The sequence below is a fragment of the Anas acuta genome, chromosome 24, assembly GCF_963932015.1.
Source record: "Anas acuta chromosome 24, bAnaAcu1.1, whole genome shotgun sequence".
NCBI classification, from domain to species: domain Eukaryota; kingdom Metazoa; phylum Chordata; class Aves; order Anseriformes; family Anatidae; genus Anas; species Anas acuta.
Window position 1 is genome coordinate 1,508,848 of NC_089002.1, and position 25,906 is coordinate 1,534,753.

The 25,906-nt window shown below is 54.1% G+C and overlaps 1 protein-coding gene across 1 annotated transcript; it reads right to left on the minus strand.

Moving 5' to 3' along the window:
• On the minus strand, positions 1 to 21,661 carry SLC6A17 (solute carrier family 6 member 17). Its single transcript, XM_068659963.1, has 12 exons — positions 21,342 to 21,661; positions 14,396 to 14,802; positions 11,032 to 11,189; positions 10,645 to 10,771; positions 9,761 to 9,942; positions 8,561 to 8,671; positions 7,260 to 7,501; positions 6,333 to 6,525; positions 5,765 to 5,957; positions 5,411 to 5,570; positions 4,640 to 4,802; positions 1 to 4,245 (listed from the first exon to the last, which is right to left on the minus strand). Exons 2-12 carry the CDS (start codon positions 14,679 to 14,681, stop codon positions 3,877 to 3,879), a joined length of 2,184 nt encoding a protein of 727 aa, XP_068516064.1. The 5' UTR covers positions 14,682 to 14,802; positions 21,342 to 21,661; the 3' UTR covers positions 1 to 3,876.
• Between the last annotated feature and the right edge of the window lie 4,245 nt (positions 21,662 to 25,906).

Genomic DNA, 25,906 nt, shown 5'->3' on the forward strand with positions numbered 1-25,906 from the left:
CTTGGTAAGAAGAAACTTTTAATCAGACTCCATTACAGCTCTTACAGGGTTTCTCTCGACTGCCAATGAGTCCGGCCAGCACGGCACGTATGTTAAATACACTGGCTACGAGGATACATGGGACGAGTTTCTACCAGATCTGTGCTTTTACCTGTACAGAAGGGCTTTGCCAGCCTTGTGCTTACCCACAGGGGAAGTGGCCACAACTCGTGTGCTGCCATGTCTCTGCCCAGGCTGGGCCGTGTCCCCTGGGGCTGGCAGTGCCACCGAGGCCACCCAGCTCTGCCACCTGTGCCCCATTCCTGCTGGCGAGACCCAGGCTCAGGGGAGGACAGGGGCAGGAGTGTGGCAGCGGGAGCAGCTCCCAGGAGGAGCTGGGCTTTAATGTGAGCTGCCAGGGTCTGTGTAGGGGCCGGAGGGTAAGCCTCTCTCCTCAGTCAGGACTTCAACCCCTCCTGATTCAGCCAGCATCTCCTGTCGAGGACACCATCCCCTTCCAAGCAGCAGGATCCAGGCTGGGAACCAGGCAGGGAGCAAGAGGAGGGGGCAGGAATATCGGCAGCGGTTCCCCCCTCCTGCTCTGACTGCCTGGATGAAAACTGAAAAGTGTCTGTGCTCACAACTAGCAGCTATTCCCTGTGCCTCTGAGGGGGAAAAAGAAAATAAAAGTGGTTGCCAGGGCTAAAAGTCACCAGGTTTGTCCTGATCCACAGCCCTGGGACCCCAAGAAGGTGCGTGGAGGAGAGAGCCTGCCCTGGCAGGTGGGAGAAAGCCCCACCGCAGGCTTCAAAAGTGGCCAAGAACAGCAAGAAGTGACCCCAAACAAAACACATACGCACACACGTACACGCGCACACCCCCACACACAGCATCTATGGACGAACATGCGCACGCTCACACGGCCACAACACGGATCACCTACAACTTACCCCCCCACAGACCCCTGTGCCTAACACCAAGCAAATACCACACAGAAATACAGTACTTCCACAGATAAAAAGAAAGGCTTCCTCCCCCCTCCTCCTCTCTGTGGGGTCCCCATGCTAGGGGACCCCTTGAGGCTGGGGAGGGGCATGGGGGGAGGGATGGCCACCCACCACGCACAAGAAATGAAAAGGTAAAAATATGTCTGATATACAGTGAGAACTGATCTGTACAGCACTGGGAATGAAAATAGGTCATGGGCCACTTTGGAATACATTTTGTCATTTAACATCATTTACAGTGACATTTACAGAATAAATATACAATAGAAATAGAGAATCTCTAGGTTATTATTCCATCTCCTCTCTCTGTATACATTTTATATATATATATATAATATAGCTTTTTGTTACCTTCTTATTGACTTTGCCCCTTATTGGCGCTGCAAGAAGAGGGGAGGAAAGCAAATGCCTTCCTGGCTGGTTTGGGAACAGTGATGGGAGAGATGGAGGGCCGGATCCTTCCCCCCAGGGTTTGAGGAGCGTTGTGCCACGGGAACAGATGGAACCACATGTGTTGGCTGCGGGAGGTGTCCTGCCCCAGTAACTCCATGGGAGCTGCAGTGGGAATCCCCTGGGCTCAGGGGTGTGAGTCTGACTTGCCTCGGAAGGTGACATTTTGCAATGATTTGGTTCATCCTTTGTTCTGCTGGTCAGGAGGAGGAACTCAGGGACAGAGGGAGAGATAAGAGATGGGAGGGAACATCTCGCCTGGTGTTGGGGAGAAATGCATAGGTTTTGTGCTTCTCCCATTCAGAGGTGGTGCAGTGGGGATATTTTTGTGTTCCTCTGTAGGGACAGGAGGAGAGAAAGACCAAAGTCACAGCGGAGAGGATGGTGAAGAGATTGGACAAGAGATGAGAGCATGGCTGATCCTGGGGATGGTGCTTCTCAGAGCTATCAGCAAAGACTGAGCTGCTTTGGTTCAATCCATGCCTCCATTCCCACCTGGAGAAATGGCTAACAAAGGTCCTGTGCTAATCTCCCAGACGGAGCCCCCAAGTCACCAGCTGAGCTCATGACAAAAAGGAGAAGGACTATAAATAAAGGATTACAACCCACAAGAGAAATGTCATTGTGGGGGACGTTGTACACCCTAGGGTGCCAGGAGGAGTCAAGGATGTGGCAAATGGGCCAGATACTGTCTGCCTTTGACTCTCAGCCAAAAGGAGAATCAAGGTGGAAGAAAATCTATTGATAGGAAAGTGGAGGAGAGAAGGGCTCATGGACAAGCAGCCATGAACTTGGCCTTCAAACTAGCTTGAAATACTACCACACATCATCTAAGCCTAGCAGAACTGAAGCTAAGGAGCTTCCTCAACTTTTGAGACTGTAGCAATGTGCTGAGAGGGAGAGAGGGCATCGAGCAGGCTGCTTCTCCCCTGCACCCACCAGGAAAGGAGGAAAAGGCCACATAATACTGGTGCCCTTGACAGAAATGCTTGGCTATATATACGATTCAGGGAAAAAAAAACATTAGTCCCAGTGGGAAAAACTCTGAGCTGGGAGGCCCCAAACTTTCCTAGACAGCTTGGGGAGAAAAAACATAGCATCACCTTCATCTGGTCCCCATAACATGGATGGGCATGATAGAGGCTCCTGGGCTCTAACAGGAGCTCACCAGCCTGGATCAAGAGCTAGCAGGGACATTGGGACCCGGCACCAAATTCTGGTCATCGCAGCTCAGAAGACATGTCCTCCATCTGCTGTCCCAAAAAGCTGGTTACCCCCTTCCACAGGCTGGAGAGCCCCTGCACAGGTGCAGCAGCAAAGCAATGCAGGCACCAGCTCGATGCTCTCAGAGGTGAAGACATGTCCAGAGATAATCACTGCCCAGCTCACCTCAGATGGTGGGTGCAAGGGAGGTAAGTTAGGGGGGTGGTTTCCTGAGAGCTACACCAGGACTGTGGTAGGACTGGATGCCCCACAGCTCTGCTTGTCCCACTGGGACATCTAAAGTAAGTGGCAACAGGAGACAATCCCACGCCAGGGATTTTGGCTCAGCAGAGCATCCCACATGTCAGGAGTCATTCCAGGAGAATGCTCCTGACACCTATCACTGTAACCCTGGTTCAGACCTCACACATGCTCACACATCCAAAATCACTCACTTCAGAGGTCCTGCTGCCTCTCAGCACAATAACTGCCCAACCACAGAGCATGCTGTCCACGTTGTCTCATGGACATGATATCTCCATGTCTCAGAACAACCCGCAGACACCATCACCATGCTGGTAGTAACAAAGCAGACACCAAGGATCCACCAGCTGCAGTCCCACACACCACAATGACTCAGCCAGCCCCACACTGCTCCCTGCCAACCCTGGTCAAAATGTTGGGGTTATCTGGGTGTGTCCACAGCTATAAAAACTACAGGAGATACAACAACGATGGCAACAACAACAGCACCCTTTTGTGCTATGAACATCAATGGTTAATTGTGCTCGTTGGAATAAGGCCGTGGCTCCTCCCGGCTGAAGAACAACGGACAGGGAGGGCAGAGCACTGGGCTGCAGGAGGAAGCGTGCTTGGCTTTCCACCTGACACCAGGTCCTTTTTCCAACCATCAACTGTTTAGAAAGAGGGGTTCTTTGCTTCGGATTTGGGCTGCAAGAGGACCCTCAGAGAGGTCCTGCATCACCACTTTTTCCTCCTCCCTTCCCTGAAGGCAAGCCCTGGAGGTCCCGCCATTCAGCCCAGGGTTGTCAGAGGAGTCCTGCCCCTCCCGCAATCCATTCTTCCTGATGTCATCTTGGAAATGGCTGCTTTGGGTTACGATTTTAAGAGGGTTTTCTTCTTTATCTTGTCTTTATTAATTTTCCCATTGCCTGGAAAGCCAGGATCCACTCCCCAGTGACCTCCTCTCCCGATGGGGGTGGTTGGCAGGCAACAGTCACAGTTCAGATTCAGGGGTGCTGGCCATTAAGTACCCACTCCCGTATCGTCCGTTGGGAGCACTGCTCATTTCCATGGGGGAGTTGCTCCCTGGACCCAGGTAGGAACGGTGTGTGGGCATGGGGGATGGGGTCTCACTGGGCACTTTGCTCAGGATGAAGCGGGTCTCATCGTTGTCTTCCAAGTTGGAGATGTCCTTCATCATCCGGCCCTTCTTGTAGGTGACCGAAAGTGTGTTGGAGCCATCCGACACTAGGTGGAACTGCCGGAGGATGAAGACCAGAGGCAGAGGGAGGGATGCCAGGATAATCAGAGAGATAAGAATAGCCATGGCCCAGGTTGGGTAAAAAAGGAACTTCTCTGCAGCCTGAAAGAGAGAGAGAGGTCTGTGTCAAGGGATTGTTACAGCAAAGGTGATGCACATGAGGTACAATATATCCTATGTGCTAGGCAGTCCCTGCTGCCTCCTGCCAGACTTTATCTTGAGAGGCATTACATGAAACTAGCAGAAAGAAAGTTAAAAACAGGAAAAAGTGCATGGTCCTGCACACAGAGGGTAGCTGTGGAACCGAGCCAAAACCCAAAGGTCAAACTTCAGCCCGAGGTCAGAACTTGAGACTTGCAGTCTCAGACAGGACATCCAGCAGCAGGAGGAGAGACGAGCAGAGGAGGGATGAGCAGGGTGGTCTGCAGCCCTCAGCTCCTCCCTGCTCAGCCAAGGCCCGGGTGGGGGCAGCAGCAGGGGCTGGGGCTGTGCTCACCTCCTCTCTGATCCAGGCGCTGTAGCCCGGGGGGCTGACTCCCAGCTGGATGATGCTGGCAGTCATGAGAACGGCCATGCAGATGGGAGAGACGTACTTCCAGGTGTAGTAGTAGAACTGATAGGGCCGGAAACCCAACATTTCTGTCAGTTCCTGCATGAACCTGCCAAGGGAAAGAGATGGAACCACATTGTTCCCACTTTCAAAAGAGAAACTTCCTCCCAGAAGACCCTGTTGTGGGTTATGCTCAAGGTAGAGCCTGAAGAGCCCAGCTGATCCAGGCAAGTGTCTCAGTGTCCTTCAAACCTGTAGCACTGGTTGGGAACCTCTCAAGGAAAAGGCTTCCTGACATAAGTCTGAGCCTCCCTTGCTCCAGCCAGCACTGGGGCAGACAAGGTGCCCTTGGGAGTGACCCGGAGCCTCAGACAAAAGCATACTAACAATTAAGAGAGCACCATAACCAAAGTTAGATACCCGTTAGAAGGACGTGTTCCTGGGGCTGTGTTACACCTAGGGACAGGCAGAGGACTGATCCTAGACAGCAGTGAACAGACATCAGACATCCCTCCTCTATAAGGTAATTGCTATCGGGGTATTTGTTCAATCAGAGCTTGCCTCCTGGGAAAAAAAGTCCCACAGGAAAGAGCTAGAAGGTAGGTTTGGTGGTTTTTTTTTGTTTGTTTGTTTTTTGTTTTTTTTTTTGTTTGTTTTGTTTTGTTTTTAGCCAGGAGTTATAGCACAGATATTCTTTTCCCTGTGCAAAAGCCTTACTTCTTGGTGCCATATATCCAAGCCACAGCGATGTTCTCCAGGATCACTACAACCGTGAGTGGCAGCGTGGCTGAGTAATCATCAAACATGGTGACAAAGTAATTCCCAGAGCGCTGCACGAAGATCAGGCCGATCACAAAGGCGAAGATGCAGCAGCCGACTGCAGGGAGCAAACAGGCACGGTCAGCAGAGCACTCAAGGGGGAAGCAAGGCCTTCCCTTGTGGAACCAGGTGGTCCATTCCCCCTGTTAACAGGACCTGGTACACCTCCACCATATCCACGGTCTTCTGGAATGACCCCCAGAGCACTGGGGAACCTCCACCCCTTCCCCAGGAGGATGCAGAAGACCTCACCTGTGAACACTTCCTTCCGCACCTTGAAGGTGTCGATGATGGGCGTAGTGATGCCTGACATGGTCCCAATCATGCTGCCCAGCCCCAAGTTTATCAGCATCAAGAAGAACATGACAGACCAAAATGGTGAGGCCGGAAAGTGGGTCATGGCTTCCGTGAAGGCGATGAAGGCCAGCCCAGTTCCTTGCACTGACTGTTTGGGGGAGAGAGGCCAAAAGGAGAGAAGCAGCATGTCAGAGACAAGGCCTGCATGCCCCTGCAGGCCTCAGGTCTCTCTTGTCCCACTGAACAACTCCTGAAGGAAACAAAAATCCACTCCTGCACCCCAGCCTGGAAGGGATGATGTGGCTGTCAGACTCACTATGGGCAGACCATTTCTGCACCCCAGGAAAGATCCCTGTGCACTGGGAAGACCACAGGGAAAGGGAATTCCCATCCCTAGGGAGGGTCTATAAAAACAGCTTCTCCAGATCCAAGTGCCAGGAGCTACCCAAATGAAGTAGCTCCTACCTGGGACTGGCAATGGACATGGTGATCTGTTTCTCCTGTTAGGAATGCCACCAGGTACCTTGTCGAGTTCGTCCTCCAGCAGGCAGGCATCCAAGCCCAGTTCTTTGAAGTGCCCCTCTTTCACTGTCATGATCACCCTGTACATCTCATTGTAGTCCTTGGCTGTGAGGTGGGAGAAGTTCACGTGGGGAGGGATGAGGTCGTGGCTTAGCACGTTGGTATTCAGGTAGCCCAAGATCTTCTCAGCGTTCCTAAGGGAGAGCAAAGCGCAGTCACCTGGAGATGTCCCCTTCCTCCTGGGAAGGGGGACAGCGCCTGACCATGTGAGTCCTGTGCATCAGGCAGGATAAACCTGCCTGGGCCACATTGCCCATGTCCCAGCCATGACATGCTGTCCAGCCTCTTAGCAATTTGCACAAGCAGATATTGCATTAGGCCACATGACAGAGGATGCAACCGGGACCCTACCAGGGGACAGGCTCTCTGCAGCCTCTGCTTAGCCACATGTTGTTGTGGCTTCTCTTCTGCTTTGTCACAGTCAGGATTTTTATGGATGCAGCTCACTGTCCAACAATAACATGAGGTGCACAAATTCACCTTCCTCCAGCTGTTTTTGGGGTACAGCACAGTAGCTCTTTAGTCACAGACAAGGAGACCCAACCACGAGTAGAAACTCAGGGAAAGCCAGGTGATGTGATCAGTCATGGGCTCACCAATAATGTACAGACTAACAGCCTGTCTCATAGCTGAACTTTAGGCTGGAGGAGCTAAATGCCCAACTCCCTTATGGAGCTAGAAGAATTCGTGCTCTCAGCTACAATAGGACATCTCTGGAGATCCAGGCCTTGACCTGGGTCAAAGTTGGGTCCACCAAAACACAACATTACCCAGTTCTAGATCACTTACTCCATTGCCTCAGACCCACCCCAACCGGCAGGAGCACAGACTTCCCCACCCCAGAGAGACAGAAAGCAAATCCACCTACTCCACCACACATTTCTCGTTCATGATGTTGGCCTTGAAGCCCAGCACGGCAAACACAACCAGGGTGGCCAGGACAGAAGTGAAGAAGTTGATGAAGGAGACGAGCGTGGCATCGAAGTGGCAGTTGTTGTCCTGCTTGTTGTAGCTGGAGAAGGCGATGACCCCACCAAAGCCCAGGCCCAAGGCAAAGAAAACCTGCGTGGCTGCCTCCCGCCACACCTGGGGGTCCAGCATTTTGTCCAGCTTGGTGGGGACACAGAAGAAGAAAATAGGTGGTTTGGTGGTGCCATAACTCATCCTCGTGGAGCCAGAGCTAAACTAAAAGACTGCTGTGCCTGCAACCAGGGCTGGCTCTGGAGCAGCCATGGGCTGGCGTTGTGCTGCCACAATCAGGTTCTGCATTACACACTTGTGGAGGTCCTTTTTCTCTTTCCCGTACAGGAGGACACTGAGACACGGAGAAGGGCAAGCAAAGATTTGGACCACAGACCACCTGGCATCCCAGTTCCCCGACTAAGGGAGCCACATGCTGCACAGCAACGGGGCCGCATCCTGCCCCTGCCATTGCCCACCTCCATTGCCTGGAGTGTTTGGAACCCAGTGGCTGGGCTGGGGGTTTGGTAGCTGCCCATCCCCTGGACATCATCCCCCTTGCCCTGATGCAGGCTGGAGGCCTCCAAGCACTGTTCATCAAGAGATCACAATTAATATCTTGTAGCAGCCTCCCTGGCTCAGCTGATTCATCTACATCTCTGCTTAATTAGTTAATTAGCTGGTTAATTGCATAACATTGGTGGATATTTTGCTGCCAGACAGTATCGTCTCATAGAGTACTTAAATACATCACCTAAGGGACCCCTCTTGCCCACCCTGTTTCTGGACACCTGAAGGCAACAGGAGCAACGCCAAGGCTCAAAGCAGCGCTAGGATGGCAGTCTGCGAGCCCTGGCTGTATTCAGGGTGTTGCTAAAAACTCCTGGCTGATTTATTGGGACCTGCGAGGTCATCTGGGATTGATGCTCTATTTTTTGAGGTGTGGATCATAGAGGAAAAGTGGGGTTGTGTGAAATGACGTGTGTGTGAAGGGCTGAGCACTGGGCAAAGGAGCCGTCTGCAGGCAGCTGTTACCCAGCCTCAGATGTGAGGGCAGAACACTTGCTTGCACCAGAGCACATGGGCACAGCGAGGGTGTGCTGTGGGGTACAGGGAAGTGACTGCAGCCTCTGTGGCAGCTAAACCTCCCCCCTCCAAACCAAGCTGCTGTGATCAGCCTGGAGGAGAACCTGGGCATGGGGTTCTTACCTTGGGTGTGAACATGTGCATGATCCCATCCACCGCCCCGCGAAGCAGAAGTCCCCGCACCAGGAAGCAAACCAGCACCACGTAGGGGAAGAGTGAGCTGAAATACATCACCTGGGGCAAGAGGGATGCAGCATGGGCACAACCTCATTTACTGCCCCCCGGGCTCAGCTCCCTCCCCGTCCATCAACAGTACAGCACAAAAGGGGTGAAAAGGGGGGGACATGGCCCAAGGCAGGACATTACAAATGCTGAAGCCTGGGTGGACCTGAAAAGTGCTTGGACACACTTAGGAGAGAGAAGGAAAATTTGCTGAGGCTGCAAAGGTGTCAGCACTGGCTCAGAAAATCCCTGGAACACAACTGCCAGTGTCTGGCAAGCCCTAGGGAAGGCCAGCTCTGCCTTCCCACCCCACTCTCTTCCCCAGCATCAGGCAGAGCAGATGTGGTTGGGGCTTCACCCTCAGCAGGGGGGATGTGCTGCCCCAGCCCCACTCCTGTGCCATATTCCCATCCCACAGCTCTCAGTGCTGCAGGCAGCAGTCTCCTTGCCCTGTGCTACCTGCTAATGTGCCAGATGTTTTGCAGAGCACATCTGGAGATGAGGATGTTTGAGGGTCCTGGGGGAACCATACCCTTCTGCACCTGGCCCCACTGCTTTCACAGCCTTCCTTCATACATCAACAACTCCAGCAAGGTCTCAGCATCCCTCTCCCAAATATTCCTGCTCCTCCCAGCCCTGCTTCTGGTGTGCAGTCCCAGTGCTTCCCCCATGGAGGAAGGCTCTGCTCCTGCACCTAAGTCCTATGGGTGAAGCTGCCTTTGGGATCTGCAGGTGAAGGAGCTGCTGCCTCATTCAGATCTTCCACACCTCTTTCAGTTACAAGGCTCATGCTGCTCAGAGCATCCATTTGGATGGTCTGGACATCTGACAGCCCCCAAACACAGGGACTGGGACAGGTGCTTTGGCTGGCTTGTGGTGGCATTGCTGCAGGTGTGCTGGATGAAACCCCTTCCCTGTGACCCTCTCTGATCTCATTCTGGGCCCCCAGGAGCTCCCCAGAGCTGGGGAGCTCTGGAGCAAGTGTGATCATCCCAAAGAACACAGACACCCCAGAGTAGGGCAGCAGAGTATGGACCTGGAGGTTTCTGCCTTCATGTCATAGGAAAAGCCTGGTCTGGAGGATGGACTGCAGATACCCACCTTCCCCGAGGACTGGATGCCTTTGATCATGGCCAAGCCGACAAGACTCCAGGCCACCAGCAGGCACAGGGTCATCTTCCAGTTGAGTCCCCCACTCTCTGAGATGGAGTTGGAGATGTCCAGGGCCTCCCGGTACCAGAAGTAGGTGGTGGCTGAGCTCCTCTCACATTCAGCCTCCACAACTGCAAATGAACAGAGGTACCAGAGAGTGAGGAGCTGGGGGAGAGTCATCCATTGTCTTTTAGGGGATGAACATAAATTAATGTCAAAGACCTGCAGGAGCTGGCTAGGGAAGGTAGGCATCCCTGGGAACTGAGGGACAGGATAACAGCGCTGATTTTTAGCAGGAAAAAGGGAACAGGACATAAAGCCATTGCCATGTCAAAAACAAGATGTTAAATACAGTTGAAGACATTTGCATTTACTATAAAATTTCCCAAATTGTCCCAAGGAGATGCTCAGATACTGCTGAGCACCACTAGTTCCACCAGAGTCTCAGTCAGGCACTGACAAAGCAGCCAGACAAGCCCAGCTCAGTTTCCTGCACAGCCCAGGTCAGATCCTGGTCCCAGGCACCAAGGCAGCCTAGAGACCCAAACTCTGGGTCCTTGAACAGGCATCAAACCCCAGCCATGGGGAAAGAATCTGTCTGAGAGCATGGCCAGGACTTGTCTGACCTGAGGAAACATCTCCATGGGGACAAGGCACCCGGACTGCAGAGGACCCAGTGGCACCTTCTCCCATCCAATCCATGTCCCCAGGAGACTCCCCAGCCTCCAGTGTGCCCAGCCTCCAACAGATGCGGACATCGGGGGTCTCCAGTGTCCTGCAGCCCCCCCTCCCCAGGAACTGTTCCCTCCCAGCTGCATCTCCCCCATCCTCACCAGCCACTGAGCCATTCCTGGCGATGGGGCACTCGCTCCAGGGAAGAGGGTACTGGAAGGACTTGAAGAAGTAAAAGATGCTCCAGCCGATGATGACATTGTAATAGAGACCGACAAAAAAACAGACCTGGGGGGAAGAAGGAGGACACGGTGTGAAGTCGCAAGGCAGTGACACAGTGACACTTCCTGTGGGGCAGTGACTGAAGGGGAGCAGGGACAGGCTTGTACCCAAACCAGCCCCGGACCCACGGATGGAGCTGGAAAAGCTGCCATCCACCACTCAAATGCCCACACTGGGCTCCTCCAGCCCACCCTCCACTTTGCAGGTTGCTAAGCGTCCCACACACCCTGAGGTGGGGGCTGGAAGGGGCCCATGGGTGCACTTACCAGGCAGCTGGCATAGCCAATGCCCCCGAGGCGGGGACAGATGTAATTCCAGACACCGATGCTGCCCCGGCGGATCCGCTGCCCCACCGCCAGCTCCAGGAAGAACAAGGGGAGCCCAATGATGATGAGTAGGACCAGGTACGGGACCAGGTAGGCACCTGGCAGGGGGGAGAAAGCTCATCATGGACCCGTCTCTGCCTGCTCCCGTGCAGCCAAGCACAGACAGACAGGGAGGGACAGGCAGAGCTCCGACAGGCTCTGTCCGGTCCATTCATTTGTAACAAACACACATGCATGGAAGGGAAGCGTGCAACATCCCTGACAATGTGGGTACATGCAGGATACACCCCTACAGCACACCACACCCGTGCAGACCTCAGGACACACCAGGAAACCAAAGGGTCCTGCCTGCACACACACCTGAGCACAACTGAACCCCCTGCACTACAACAGCCCCGCAGCAACACTGGCCACGCCACGTGCCACCCTGCACAGCGAGGTCCTCTGGTAGGGGTAGAAATAGCTCAAAATAGCAAGGCAGTTAATCTCTGCCTAATTGAGGAGACCAGAGAGAAATTAGCAGTTCATGAAGCATAACCAAATGGCCGTAAAGGATGCGATGACTCACGCTGCAGCGCCTGGCTGATGAATTACTCCAGCCTGCTGCCGGGGGCTGCGGGATGGGGCTTGGAGCACGTGGCCACAAAGCACATGCTGGAGCCCAGGCACTGTGGGCAAGCTCCCGGCTGGATTTACTCCCTGGTGACAGGCATCAGCCCTGGGCCAGGGCAGGACCTGGTGCTGATGCTCCACCAAGCAGCAGCGCTGCAAAGCGGCTCTACCCACGATACTGCCACGAGGCTGCAGCGTGCTCTGTTCGCAGGATGAGTGCCCTCACAGCGGGTTAGGGGTGGATGTTAGAAACACAGGGGGGAGGTAAATCAAGATGCAGCCACCCAGGGTGATTAGGAGGGTGAAAGCAAAGGCAGAGTGCAGCGTGGAGCTGGACCCTGGGAAGAAGCACGAGCTTCCCATCTTTGCAACACCCTCCTGTGCATCTGCACCTCAACCCATCAGCAGACAGAGCAAGAAAGAGATGGACAAGTTTGGAGGCAAATTTCTCCAACATCAAAGATTTTCCTGCTGTGACCCCTGGGAAGATGGGCACTATGCCCATGCATCATCACCAGCCTGCAGTGGCTCCCAGCACACCAAGTCCTGAGAATTTGGCTCCAACCCATCTTGCTGCCAGCACACAGCCACTCTCCCCCACAGACACCTGTAAGGGGAGTGGGAGAGAAAACAGCCACTGCCACCACCTCAGCAGCCCAGAAGTGGTCTGTCCGTCACTGCCCAGCTCCCGCATCTGTCTGCCTGGCATCAGGCTCCCTACCCAGTAGGAATGTCACCTGGGGGCCAAGAGGGTTAAATGTAGTGGGGAGAAAAGGCAGAAAAGCAGCATCCACACCAGGGGACAGGCAAGATGGTGCCACTTGTCCAAAAAGCTGAGGGGACTAATGTGGGGTTCAGGAGAGTTCAGTATTCTGCTGCTCAAGCCAGTTCCTAGCTCTGTGCCTCAGTTTCCCCATCATAAAATATGGAGGCAGCCTGTAAAGCCTGTCTGGAGACCTGCTGCAGGAAGGCATTATACAGTAGCAAGGATCTCCCAAAAGCTGCTGCTTGCCCTGGTATCTGCCTGGCTTTGTGCCCCTATGTCCCAGAGTAGGATGTGGCCAAGCTGTCAGGTTCAAACCCAGCACACCCATCTCCACCACAGCAGGTCTCACAGCTGTCAGAGGTACAATTCCCCATCCTGACATCACATCTCATGTGGCCTTTTGACTAAAAAGCAGCTGCTCAATGCTCCCCAAACACCGTCAGCAAATTCAGCCCTGGCTCTGCGAGGTGATTCTGATCAGGAATCACCCCAGCCTGGGAGCCCCTCCCATTTGCCAGCACTTGGGGTGGACAAGGCTAAAACCCCAGGACGCCAGAGACCCTCAGAGTAAGCTGAGAGAATTTCATTCCTTGCACTAATTACAGGTAATTACTGGCTGTTGTGGCAATGTGGAAACTGAAGCAAGGAGGGGTTAAGAGAAGCCTAGTTTATAACCACCTGCCCCAAGCTGGGTTCTGATCCCATTTAATCAAGAAAACCAGGAAATAACAGATGTGAGAGCTCTCTACCCAAGGCAGCAGTGCTCCATCAATCTATCCCAGCCCTGCATTCACCCCAGGCTCAGCCTCCAACCTCCTTGGGCCATGCACAAACCCATCCTGCTGCAAGAGATGCACGTGTGCCAGCACGTGCAATGCAGCCAGTGCATGCAGTCAAGCCTCAAGCCCTGCACACCTGCAGATGAGTGCTGCAACCTGAGACAACGTGCAAAAGCCCCCCCCCCTCCCCCAAGCTTTGCAATACCACAGCTGCATTACGCAAAGCCACACTGCACCAAAACCCAGACATGCACCTTCTGCATGGAAACAAAGCAGGGCACTGGGAGCTGTGAGTGTCCCCTCGCCACAGGGACCAGGTGCTGGGGACATGCAGAGGGGCAGGGGCTGGCCGCAGCCACAGTGCCCCAGCCAGGACAGGTTGGCGAGGGGTGTGGGCAGCCCTGACAGCATGGGTCAACCTGGGAGGCTGACTCATCACAAAGATGACACCAGAGATGTTTTAATTACTGAGGGCACTGCAGGCTTGCTGGGGCTGAAGGCACATTGAGTGATGCAGTGCCAGGAATATGGTGAGCATGAGGCAAAAGCAAAGCAGAAAGCTGGGCTGATCCTGGCCCCATTAAATGCTGTTCTGCAGGGGATGCTTCCCATCACTGCAAAGGTCGGTGATGCGGTGGAGAGGCCTCGGGGTGGGATCTGGATTATGGACAAGCAACCCACCCTCCCATCAGTGACACGAGGGTCTCAACACAGCTGGAGGAGACTGCTCCTGAGCTGGCTGGAAGTTGAATTTGGGGAGGGACAGGAGCCTACACAATGCAGATTTTGGACAGGGAAACAGAGGGATGCTCTCTTCTTTTTTTCTCACTAGCTTCCAAATTGCCCCAGCAGGAATCAGGGATGAAATGAGAAATCCTGGCTCCTGGCCTGGGACTTGTCTTGTCCTTGAGGCAGGAGGGTGAGCATCCTTTCAGAAGAGGCTACCCTGGGGGTTCCTGCATCGCTGCACCAATACACACTGCAGTGAGCAGCACCCACACCAGGCTCTCCCAGCTGCCCCTTTCCTCCTTCAGAGCCAAAACAAACCACATTGCTCCCTCCTTGCCCAGCAATCTGCACCCTGATGGAGGCAGGACCATGCCAAAACCCACACAGGACCTGAGCCCATCCCTGCCTCATCTCTCACCTCCTCCATTCTTCTGGCACAGGTAGGGGAAGCGCCAGACGTTGCCTAGCCCCACGGAGTAGCCAATCTGTGCCAGAATGTACTGCAGCTTGCTGTTCCACGCCGGCCGGTTCTCCGCATCCAGCTCCTCCTCCCCGTCCTTCTGCTTGTCCCAAGCCTCCCCCGTCACATTGAGCACACTGCGTTTGTAGTCCACAGGCTCCTCGTGAGCCAGCAGGTCGGCCACCGACTCAGTGACATGCTCGTTGCTGTGCTCCCGCTGCGTCACCTTGCTGTTCTTCGGCATTGGGACGGCTCCGTGTGGCCCTGGGGGGCAGGATGGGGCAAGAGGAGAAGACAAATGTCCCACAGGGCACACAGCTGTGCAAGCTACAGCTCAGGGCTCACCTCCTCTTCATCAGCAGGACCTGCACAGGGAAGAGGTCAACAGAGAAGGAGGTGATTTTGCCCCAAGGCACAGCAGGGTCTCCATCACCCCCAGTTAGCTGGGGTTAGCATCCCTGGCTGGGGGGTGCTAACAGGGAGCGTGGGGTGAGTGTGGGGTTGCTGCCAGTGCCGGGACAAGTAGGAGGTGAGGAGGGGTGCATTGGCAAACACAACCCACGTGTTTGCACCAGGGATAACTGGCTCCATGAGTAACCCTGACACCAGGCACTTCAGAGAGTGCCCATGGCTCAGCTTAGCCCCACAGCGTTCATCCCCCTTGAAAAGCTGTGAGGCGTCAGGGAGGTCTATGCTGTTCCCCAACCCAGAAAAACACCAAGTACTGCCCTTCTTAACCATACTGGAAGGACTGGGGCCAGACTGGGTGTTTCTGCCCCATCTGGGACCATGGAGCTTCACCAGCTGGAGAGAAGATGGAGAAAACCCACAAGAAATCTCAAGTCTTGAGACGATTCTTCCAAAGGGTCATGCTTGCTCTTTTTCTCTCTTGATCATCTCAACTTTCTAGGGACCTCAGGATGGTCACCAGTCCCTGGAAAAGCAATAGTGTGGGTCCCCCACACAGGGACCCATCCTGCCCCAAGCTGGCCATGGGGTCATTTCACCCTCACCGGTGGCTTTCTCATGTAGCTGAAGGCTGGTGCAGCACCCATGTGGCATCCTGAAGGTGACACTGCACGCACAATCCATCCCTGGGGTCAGCACAGGCAGCTGATCTCCACTGGGATGGGCAATATGGGACAGACCTCATGCTCTCCATCCTGGCGAGCAGGAAGAAGACCCCCCCGTGTTTTCCCTCAGCTGTCCCCATCTCTTCTTCCCTTTGCAGAAACACCCAACTTTTTGATTCAGCTCCAAGCAAATCTCACAATCCTGCACCCTTTCAGAGCAGGGGTTCAGGCCAGGCAGCAAAACTGATCCCCAGCCAGCAGTCCTGGTGCCAGAGGGGAGCGAAGCATCAGCCACAGCAGGAAACCTCACCCTCACCTTGCTGCTTTCTCACCCTGAAGAAAGTTCCCCATCTGCCAGGCCCCGTTCCTATTACAAAAGCTATTTTCAGCTGAAAGCTGCATCCGTTGCCAGGCAACAGCATCGGCTCCACCGCCTTGGCTGGATCAGCTCCTCCGGAGAAGCCGATTGAATTATTCTTTCCAGCCTGGTCCAGCGATGTTTAATTTCCTAACAAGAACCATTCACGTAAACTGTTCACAGCTCGGCAGCAGCAATTACCGCACGCGGCTGCCCGTGACAGAGCATCCTCAGCCCCTGGCCAGGGGCTGGCAGCTGCTGGTACCAGGAACAGAGGGCAGAGAAGGTCTCATCCAGCAGCCAGGAAATCACCGGGATTTCCATTGATTTTGGATCAGATTCTGTGCAGATGAATGTGGACCTTGAATTTAGGCACCCAGTTGAACTGCCTATGGGTAGTTTGCTGCTCCCTGTCTGCTCAGCTCCTTCCAAGGGTGACTCAGCCCTGAGTAGGACTTAGCCTTGGGGGCTAAAGTCTCTTCTTTCATTAGGGACTGAAAACCTACGATCTGCTGGCCAAGTACCAAAGCTCAGCACCCCGTGGCTCTCCTGAGACAACTCAACCCCCTAGAGCAAAGCCTGGGAGATGCCCAGCTCCAGGAAGAGAGCGTGAAGCCAGGCCAGCATGACGGGGACAGGGCAAACCCCCAGCACCTCTCTGGGTCTCTGCCTCTCCCCTCCTCGCTTCGGGTCAGCGTTATCCTTAGGAGTCATAGGGCACCAGGACACGGTGCTCCTGGAAAAGGAGGCTTCAAGCACCTCCAAAGCCACAAAGGCTCTCAGTTCCTTGAAAGAGCAACATTTCCAAAGGATTTGGGGACCAAAATGGGTGCTGAGCTTTTCTCCTGGGTCTAGGCTAAGAACCAGCCACCTCGCATGGCACCAGGACCCAATCCAGGGGACAACAGGGCCCTTTCTATTAATTTTCTCAGGATTTTACATCAGCCCCAAGACCTGCACCCCTCAGATTGGAAAGTGCAGTTCAAATCCATCTGAAAAAAGGTATTTCTGCGCATTTATTTAATTGAATGAAGAATTTAATAATAAAAAAAAAAAAATCTTTTCCCAAAATAATAACTATGATGCAAGAAAGATGAGGCAGATCAGCTGACAACCAGGAGCTTTCTGAGCTTAAGAAAGATAGAAACCCCTCACCACTGGCAGATGGAAATTCAGCTTGTTTACAAAGCCCCTATGACCTTAATTTTCTTAAATGTGTGTTTTTCCTTCTTTAGATGGAAGACTGGGGCCTTCCAGAGCCCCCAGCTGCAAGAGCCCCCCTGTGCTGCAGGACCAGGTGCCTCTCTCAGACACAACCCGCGCTGATGGCCCCAATGTGGGTGCACAGAGAGGGGCCGGGCAAGGCACCAGTTTGTTCTGGGGTCAGCACTAGTGCCTGAAAAATGACTTGGGAGCAGTTGCCAACATCCCAGGGGGAGCCACAAGGGGAGAGCATCACTGGGTTGTCTCTGGGATTACCTACATCCTGCACCTCCCACACTTTAGCATCCGCAGGACCCTCCTTGAAGATGATTCTCACTTTTACACACTTCATCCACCCTGTCCCTTTGCTCTAGCAACCCAGGAGCATCAGGTTGAAGGCACACGGCCATAGGTGGCTGTGGAATGAGCAGTTTTCACCCCATGCAGGAAAAGGGCATGGAAGGAGAGGCTCCTGTTCTGCTACACCCAGGGGTCTGACACCATCAGGAAGCTCCCATTGTTCCCAGATGGAGATGGAAGCCCCCACTGTGGGAATGCCACTGGTTGGGAGCTCAGTGCTGTGCATCCCCCAGTGCTGCCGGCAGCTCCCCACATTCCTGCATGCTCCTAGGGAAGGGAGCTCTGAGCTGTGTGTCCTGCCTCAGCCCATCCTTGCTTTCTCAGGGAGGTGGCTGGGGAGCAACAATGCAGGTTGGAATCATGTCAGTGGATCTTTCAGTTAGGCCAGGGAATGCAGATGCAGGCAGGGAGGAAAAGTGGATTTACAGCAGCCTCCACGTAGAGCAGGCACCAGCAGCAGCTGTGCTCTGGGTCTGGAGGGTGGGCACCAGGGAAGGTTTCTCCTCTTCCAGAGATGGATCAGCTCCTGTGTCCAAATTCTGCACTTATGCCCCATTTGGGTCCATAAAAAGGAAAGTGAAGGAGGGAGTGGGGGAAGGGGGAGAGACAGGGGAAGAAGAAAAAAACAGACTTGGATTTGGTGAATTCAAAATAACATTTAAACCATGGGAACGCTGCTGGTCCTTCCCTACCCCACCACCTTTGCTCCTTCTGCTGCTCCCAGGCAAGACCCCAGCAGCTCCTAAAGGAGAGGAGATGATGCTCCCAGCCTCTGGAGATCCAGACCCAGGAAGGTCCAGGTTGCTCCAGCAAGATCAGAGCTAGGAAAAGGGAGAGCGAAGGGTCCAGGGCACAGAGGAATTGCAGGAGGTGGAATGCCGTTCTCTGGTTCAGGCTGTGAGATCTGAGCATCTGTTTGCAGCTCCCCATCCTCACAGACATGCACAGGGACAGGGAAACCTTGCACCAAGGGCTGGGCTTTTTTATACAGATGGAGAGGCTGAAGCAGGGAAGGGATGGATCCAAGGTCACCCAGGGAGCCAGCGAGCCCAGGAAGGAGATGTGGAAGGACAGAGCAGACACCTCTCCCATCTTCCCTCTGTACCCTGCAAAGCCAAGCAGCAAAGGGGAGGAACTCGAGGTGCATGTCCCAGCTTTGAGGTCAAACCACAAGAAAAGTAGCTCCAGGACCCCGCCTGCCCCGTGCCACTGCCCAAGGCTGGGAGTGCAGCCCAGCTGGGAGCAGGATCACCTCTGCAAACTGCTTCTCTTGTGAGGCATTGCAGTGTGGGCCTGTGGAGCCCCTTGGCTGCAAGAAACCAGGGGCAGGACCCTCCAGGCAACATCTAAACTCCACTGCAAAGCCCCAGGAAGAGACTTTTGCCCCATAGGGAGACACCTCAGCTCTGACCTCCCCAGCCCTTCTCCAGGGGCCCTTCTGCAGTCTCCTTCAAGCAAACCTCCTGCCATGAGTAGAGGCCAGGAAGAACTGCCTCCATCTTAAAGCTATTCAGAGCCGAGGCTTGCTTACAAACCAGGAAATTCAGAGCTCCAGCTCGGATCTTCCTCTCCCCTGCTCATCCTCACTGGCTCCACAGGGAAGGTTTTTGCCATCTGGGCTCATTAGGGCTGCTCCCTCTCTCCTCTTCCTTAAACAATCCCTGCTAATTAGCGCCAGGCTCTTGCCACCCCACGGAGACAACACACGGTGACTCAGTCACACCCAGCCACACTGCTCACAGTCCCACATCGCGGGGTCCCACGGTGCTCACCCCTCGCACCCACATGTGAGGAGGTGCAAAATTCAGACAGGGACCGTGTGAGCACACACAACAGCACAGGGTAGCCGAGCACCACACACATGCGAGAGATTTGCAGGAAAGCAGGCTTCCAGCCCCAGCAGATGTTTGTAAGCAGCTCAGCGGCACACACCAGCAACTTCCCTGCCGGAGGAGCGGGATACTCTGCGCCGTCCTTCCTGTGCAAACGTTCAGACCCACTTTAGCACCATGACACAGGATCGATTCACATTCGCTGATGAATCAGAGCTGCCTCCGCTTCTGTCTTACACCTACCCAAGTGCCGTTCAACAGCCAGAGTGTCCAGATGTTATAAATAGTCCCCAGCTCCCTTAAAGGCATGCAGAGGGGTGGCTACCATAGCCCGGCCACCACTTGCCACCTGCTCATCCTGGAGGTGGATGCGTTTCCTACAGCCCTCAGCTCTGGTCTCTTACCAGCAATGGCAGGCGGTGGTTCTGGTGCCACTCTTTTCTTCAGTGGATGCCAGAAACCCTCAGAAAGGGCAGTTTTGCAGATGGGTCATGAGACAGACACAACAACACCGGAGGAGGGGGAGCCTCAGCGCCTTGTTTGTCAGGAAGTGTATGAGCCCATTGATTCATCAGATTTGGTCTCCTTTCATGTCTCATTTGGTATCATGAAAACACACATCAGCTGCAGCAGTGTGACACCATATCAAAGCCAACCATCATATGATTCCTTCAGGGCTCCACTAGGCTCACAAGATGATCTTTTTCCAGTTAGCTCTCAGTGATCCCTCTTAACTCACCCAATCTGGCTGAAGGTCAGTGACTGAACCCAAAAGCAGCCCAGGTTTATTCTGAAAGGCAGCAAATGGGCACCATCCAAATCCCTCTGCAGTCTCTGCTCTGTAGTTCATGAAGCATCCATGTTTGTAAACAAACAAATCCAAATGCAACACAGGATGGGGTAAAATCCAAGCCCCTGCACCCAAGGCAATGGTTTAGTCTGGATGTGCGTAGGTCAGCGCCTGATCTGGGGTAAATTTAATCCTCGTGACTCTCACCTGGCTTGGCTCTCCTCTGACTCCAGATTCCCTGCTCTGTGCAAGCCTGAAGTGGCACTCGAGTCACTCTAGATTTAAACCAAACCCATTTGTTCCTATTGATTTCTGTGGAGCCATCTCTCCAATTTATCCTGGAGGACAGACAGACCCAAATTTTATTTCACTTCCAAGCAGCTGAGCTCCAATCAAGCCACCATCCAGCTTCCCTGACCTAGTCCCAACACCTCTAGAGAGAGATTCACAAGAAACTCTGCACCCTCCCGAGAATAGCTCAGCTGCCTGGCATCTCAGGTTTTTTCCTACCAAAACCAGAAATAGTTGCATCAGCTCCTGACGGATTCAAACCTCAGTTGCCTCTGACACAAGACAGGATCCAAGAAGCAGAACAATTTCATTTTCTGTGTCCTTTACAAAGAGCTGGGACCAGATTTCTTGTCTGGTTTAAGCCCCACATTCCCAGAATGATGCAAATCTGCACCTGGTCGAGATGCCAGCCCAAAACACACACCTTTGGGAATCAGCAATGCAATAAATGCAGAGAAGCAAATAAGGACTCCCCACACCCAATTGCATGAAACCAGGACCCCAACCCTCATTTTTCTGCCCCAAAAGAATCCATCCAGATTCAGAAAGTACTTAAAAAAAAAAAAAAAAAAAGAGAGAGGGTAAATAAAGCCCCAACACTTTGGTGGCTGGGAATTAAATATTCATTGCAGCCAAATGCTTTCTCTTCTCCCAATGTTATTGTCAAGGTCAGCCTGGAAGCGGCATTTCTACCCACCCTCAGGCAGTGGCTTGGGGGGGAATAAGCCCCCCAACAACCCACAGCAGGTGCCTGGTGCCACCCCCCGGCACCGGGGTTACCCCCCCCGCTTCCCCAGTTTGCCTCTAACGGTTCCCCCCCAACCCTCGATGCCAGCAGCCGCAGGGCCATGCTCGATGCCTCCAGGCTCAGGCATCCCCCCCAGCTTCTCCCTGGGCACCTTCCCCCTAAAAATCCCCGACAGCTGGAGAGGGTTGGAGGTGGGGAATTAAAGCAGCCAGCCGACGGGCAGCGGGGCCCAGGGGGGAGCATCCTTACCTCTGCGCTGCGGCTGAAACCGACCCGGCGCCGCGGGAAGCGGAACGAATTCCCGGCACAGATTGACCGGGGGGGCCCGGAGAAATTCACCGGGGTCCCCCCCCACGCCCGGGCGGCGGCGGGACCGGACACCTGCGAGGCCACCGTGGGAGCCGCCGCCGCCGCTGCCTCCGCACCCCGCGGCCGAGGGAAGCTGCGCGGCACCGGGCTGCTGCCGGCCGCCCCCCGCCGCCGCCCCGCGGATGCGCGCTCGGCTCGGCTCGGCCCCGCTTCCCCTTCGCTCGAGGGGAGGCAACTCCGCTCGGCTCGGGAAAAAAAAAAAATAATTAAAAAAAAAAAAAAAAAAAGCACACTAAAATAAATAAATAATGAGGGACACGCAGCCCCTGACGCAGGCTTGAGTCACCATGGCTGCACGTCAAAGCCGGGGTGGCGGGCCGGCCCCCCCACCTCTCCGAGGGGGCTCTTGCGTAAAAAAGAAAAAGAGAGCACCGGGTCCCGGCAGGAGAGGCGGGTTCACTTCTGCCCACCTTGGTGCTGCAGGGAAAGGCACGACCTCCGTTGTAATGCCGAGAGGAGCAGCCCCGGCTGTGCTGTCCCGGTCGCCGCCGTGTCTCTGTCCTGGGGAGTGCTTCGAGGATGGGGGCACAGTGCTGTGACTCTGACCCGGGCACCACTTTGGGGTGGGAGGTGGGTTTTGGTCACCCCTGTCCTCCAAGGAGAACTTGGTGCGTGGGAGTCGTTGCTTTGCCTCAGACCATGCAGGGAGGAACGGCAGGAGGAGTGGTCAGGACCCGAATTCTGCTCCCCAAAACTCAGGTGCTCATCTGGAGCCCGTCTGTGGAAGGCAGCAATGCTCAGGGCTCGCTCAAAGCCCAGTGGCACTCAGGGGCCACAGAGCCAGAGCTGGGCTCAGAGGACACCACGTCTTCTCCAGCTAAACTGGCTGCCTCTCACCCCACAGCCCATCCCAGCAGCAGCACAGGCTGGAGCAGGGCTGAGCTGGGGGCTAAGTCACATTTGGGGATGAGGCAGCAGCACTTATCAGTCCACCTTTAATGCTGAGAATGAAATTCTGCAAACAGAAGGGTCCCACCCAGTGATCCAATTCTCCCAGTCCATCTCCCAACTATCCATGGTGGGATATAGTGACTCCAGGTATTTTATTAGGATGAAGGCATAGATACATGTGCCCAACCAGCTCTTTGGGACAACCAAACTTCAAACCCAGCTTCTTTCACAGGCTTAATTGAACACAGTACTTTAGGCTGCTTTGGTGCTGTAGCATGTCAAACAGAAAGCCCAGGCACACCTCTGGACATCAGCCCTCATCCTTTATTCAGTGCTGCAGAGAGACCTGCCATCAGAAAGCATCTAATTGGGTTCATCAGGAAGGCCAGAGGGCTGTTAGGTTGGTTTACTGGTGGGGAAAAGGAGTATTCAGTAGAGTTTATTGCTTGTTCAGCACATGATGGAAATGATTAAGGTCTATGGGAAGTCCTGAAGACCCAGATTCAGCCCATACAAACCCCAGTGGTGTAGCCTAAACACTTTTCTCCAACTAGTGTGTTTCTGGTGCAGGGGTACTGGTACCAGTATCCATCTCCTGGAGTCTGTGAGAAACCCTGGCAGAAGGAAAAACACATTTGGAAGAGAGAAAAAACATGGAGGAATCAGACCTCCAGCCCCAAGACATGCTCCCTCCAGCCCCTGGATTTCAATGGTTATACACTTTTCTGGCCTTTGGACCCATTTCCCTTTCCAGCCTATTAGGCACAAAATGATCAATCCTCCCAAGCACTTGGGAGCTCAGCCAGCACCTGCACAGAGATCCAGCTCCTGAGAGCAATGGTTATAACTCTTCCTTCTGTCCCCCAGGAGAAGCAAGACCGTATACCTCATTAGATCTGCACCCTTACCCATCCCGGGCAGCAGCAAGGCAGAAGGGGACTTGTTTTTTGCTGGTGTTTTACTACCGTGCAGAATCCCCAGTGCCTGCTCGCTGCAATGTCCCTGCACTTCTCACGAGGGCTGGTGCACCTTGGCGGAGGTGAGGAGGTTGGAGCTGAAGGTGCCACCCCAACGGCAGTGTGGCTTCTGCATGTCTGGATGACACCACGAGCCCCCTCCTACGGGGACATGCAGGGGACAGGCAATGGCTGAGACAGTGCCACCAGGTCAGGATGGTCCCCCAGCCCGGCCACCAGGCTTTCAGCTCTCTGCCTATCGGGGAACCCCAAAGTCATCAGGGTCCCATCTGGGTGCCAGGTGACAGCCACACCCGTGCAGCTGTACCACAGCTCATCACACTCGCTGGGAAGAGCCTGGCAATGGGAAGAAAGGTCCCACTGCCTGCCGGTGAGAAGGAACCTTCCTGACTGCAATGGGGATTTGTTTCCACCTTCATGGGGCAATGGGTGCTGGCTTTGCTTGGCAGGGCTGGGGAAGGGCAGCGGCCAAGCCCAGGGCCACTTGCACCAGCAGCTGCAGCTCTGCACAGCCAGAGGCTGAACGGAGGCAGATCAGATGATCTTCAGAAGGTCTGAGGCAAAGGAAAATCAAGCAACTCTAAGGGGCTCTGCACCAGCCATTCAGCTCCCTGACCTTGCACATCTTAGCGTGACACAGGAGTGAGGCTTGAGCCGGGATCACGGAAGGTTCGATGACACCTCGAGGTGGGATAAACCCATGCCTGGGGATTTAAAGAAATCCCTTTAGCTGGCTACACAACCACCAAAATTAATTGCTGGTTGGTAAACTGAGGCAAAGAAAGGTTCCCCAGCTGGATCAAAACTATAAAAAAAAATAATAATAATGACCAGGCCAGGCTGAATGTGGAGTCATGAGCACACTCAGGACCAAATCAAGCAAAAATTTGACTTATTTCCAAGCCACATGATGCTGCCCAAGCTGTCACACTGTGGACGGTGCCAATGATGAGAGCAGAAGATGCCACAGGCAGAGGCAAGAAGCTCTGGCTCTGGCTGCGTTTGTCTCACCTTTCATAACAGCAGGGACCAGGCGGAGGCTGATCCAGAGACTCAGACTCAGAAAAAAGCCCAAAGCCCTGTACTTTTCCGCCGCCAGCCCAAGCAGCCAGCATGGACGATGGGACAGGCTGGATGAAAGCGGAGCATGTGCATGAGTAATGTCTAACCTGGAAGAGCAGTGCCCCGGAGAGCCAGCGAAGGGCTGATATCGCAGTCCAAGATAGACGCATTTCCATAAACGCTTGAGCAGCAGCCTATAAATAACTGCCTGAATTTACCGCTGCTCTCATGTGACCCTGATCCCTGCATTTTCAGCTGCCATCTGTCACCATGGCAATGGCATCACAGGGCCACCAACCATTCATTCATAAGACTGGCCCAGGGGAGGGGGCCTGGCACAGGGGAGGCACCGCCAAGCTGCTTTAAAGGATGAAAGTTGCAGATTCAGGGGAGGAAAAATACAGGAGGTTTAACAGGAGCATGTGACGACCGAGCAGCCCTCCCCAGCAGGAATGCAGCACAGCCTGCATTTCCAAACCACCGTGGCGGGTGCGTGCTGCAGGCAGGCAGGAGCACCTGCAAAATGCACAGGCAGAGCTATGGGAAGGGAGGGCTGACAGCTGAGCATGACAGACAGACATCTGCAGGGAGCACAGGGATGAGTGACTCCCTCCCAAATTGGCCCCAGGAGCTTGGAGCACCACAAGGGTGCTGCCAGCATGGCAGTTTTTAACCAAAGCAGGGTGCATACAGAGTGGATTAGTGGGGCAAGTGAGTGTGGAGCTGCCGGTATACTCAGAAGATGGTTTTCCACCTAAGCTGTCAAGCCAACCTATGTTCAAGTGATAATAATCTAAGGGGAAAATGCCCTCCAGTTTCTAAATATGTATTTGCCTGCAAAGCCACAGCCTGTCATGGCTCATTCATAGTCCAGCACTGCTAACACAGAGGGAAAGGGATGGAGCCTGGAAAGGAGCACCCGTCCTGGCTCAGAGCAGAGGAATTTCAAGCTCCTACGTGGTATTTTCCACCCAAGGATCCCAACTCATTTTGCAAAGCGCAGCCTGCCTCGTAACGCTGTAGACTGAAGGGACTTACTCAAGGTTCCAGGTGCCACAGCTAAGATCTGTCCTTCACCTCTCACGGAGAGGCTCAAACACCTCTTACAAAACTACGAGTTCCTCTACTACAGGAATTGGAGATGTTAGAATGTAAAAGGATGCGTCAGAGGTGCCAGGCATGGCTGTGATTTGTCCAAGTGTCATTATGGCAGGGCCAGCGCAGCCCTGGCAGTAGCAGGTGACATTTCCCCTTGGGTTTGTCCCTGCCCATCCCTGGGCAGGGGGGCACATTTGGGCCAGTGACTGTCGCACCTGGGCCAGCACAGTAACAGTGGCACTTCCAGGGCTCCCACACCCAGACCTCACACTTTTGCCATCCAAAAGCAGGCTGCTGACCCTGCAGGGTGTTGTGTCCCTATACAAGGGATGAGTGCCAGGCAGCCCCAGATAGAAACATCAAGAAACATGGCAGAAAAAATGACCTTTAGAAGAAATAAATGCCATTTATTAGTGA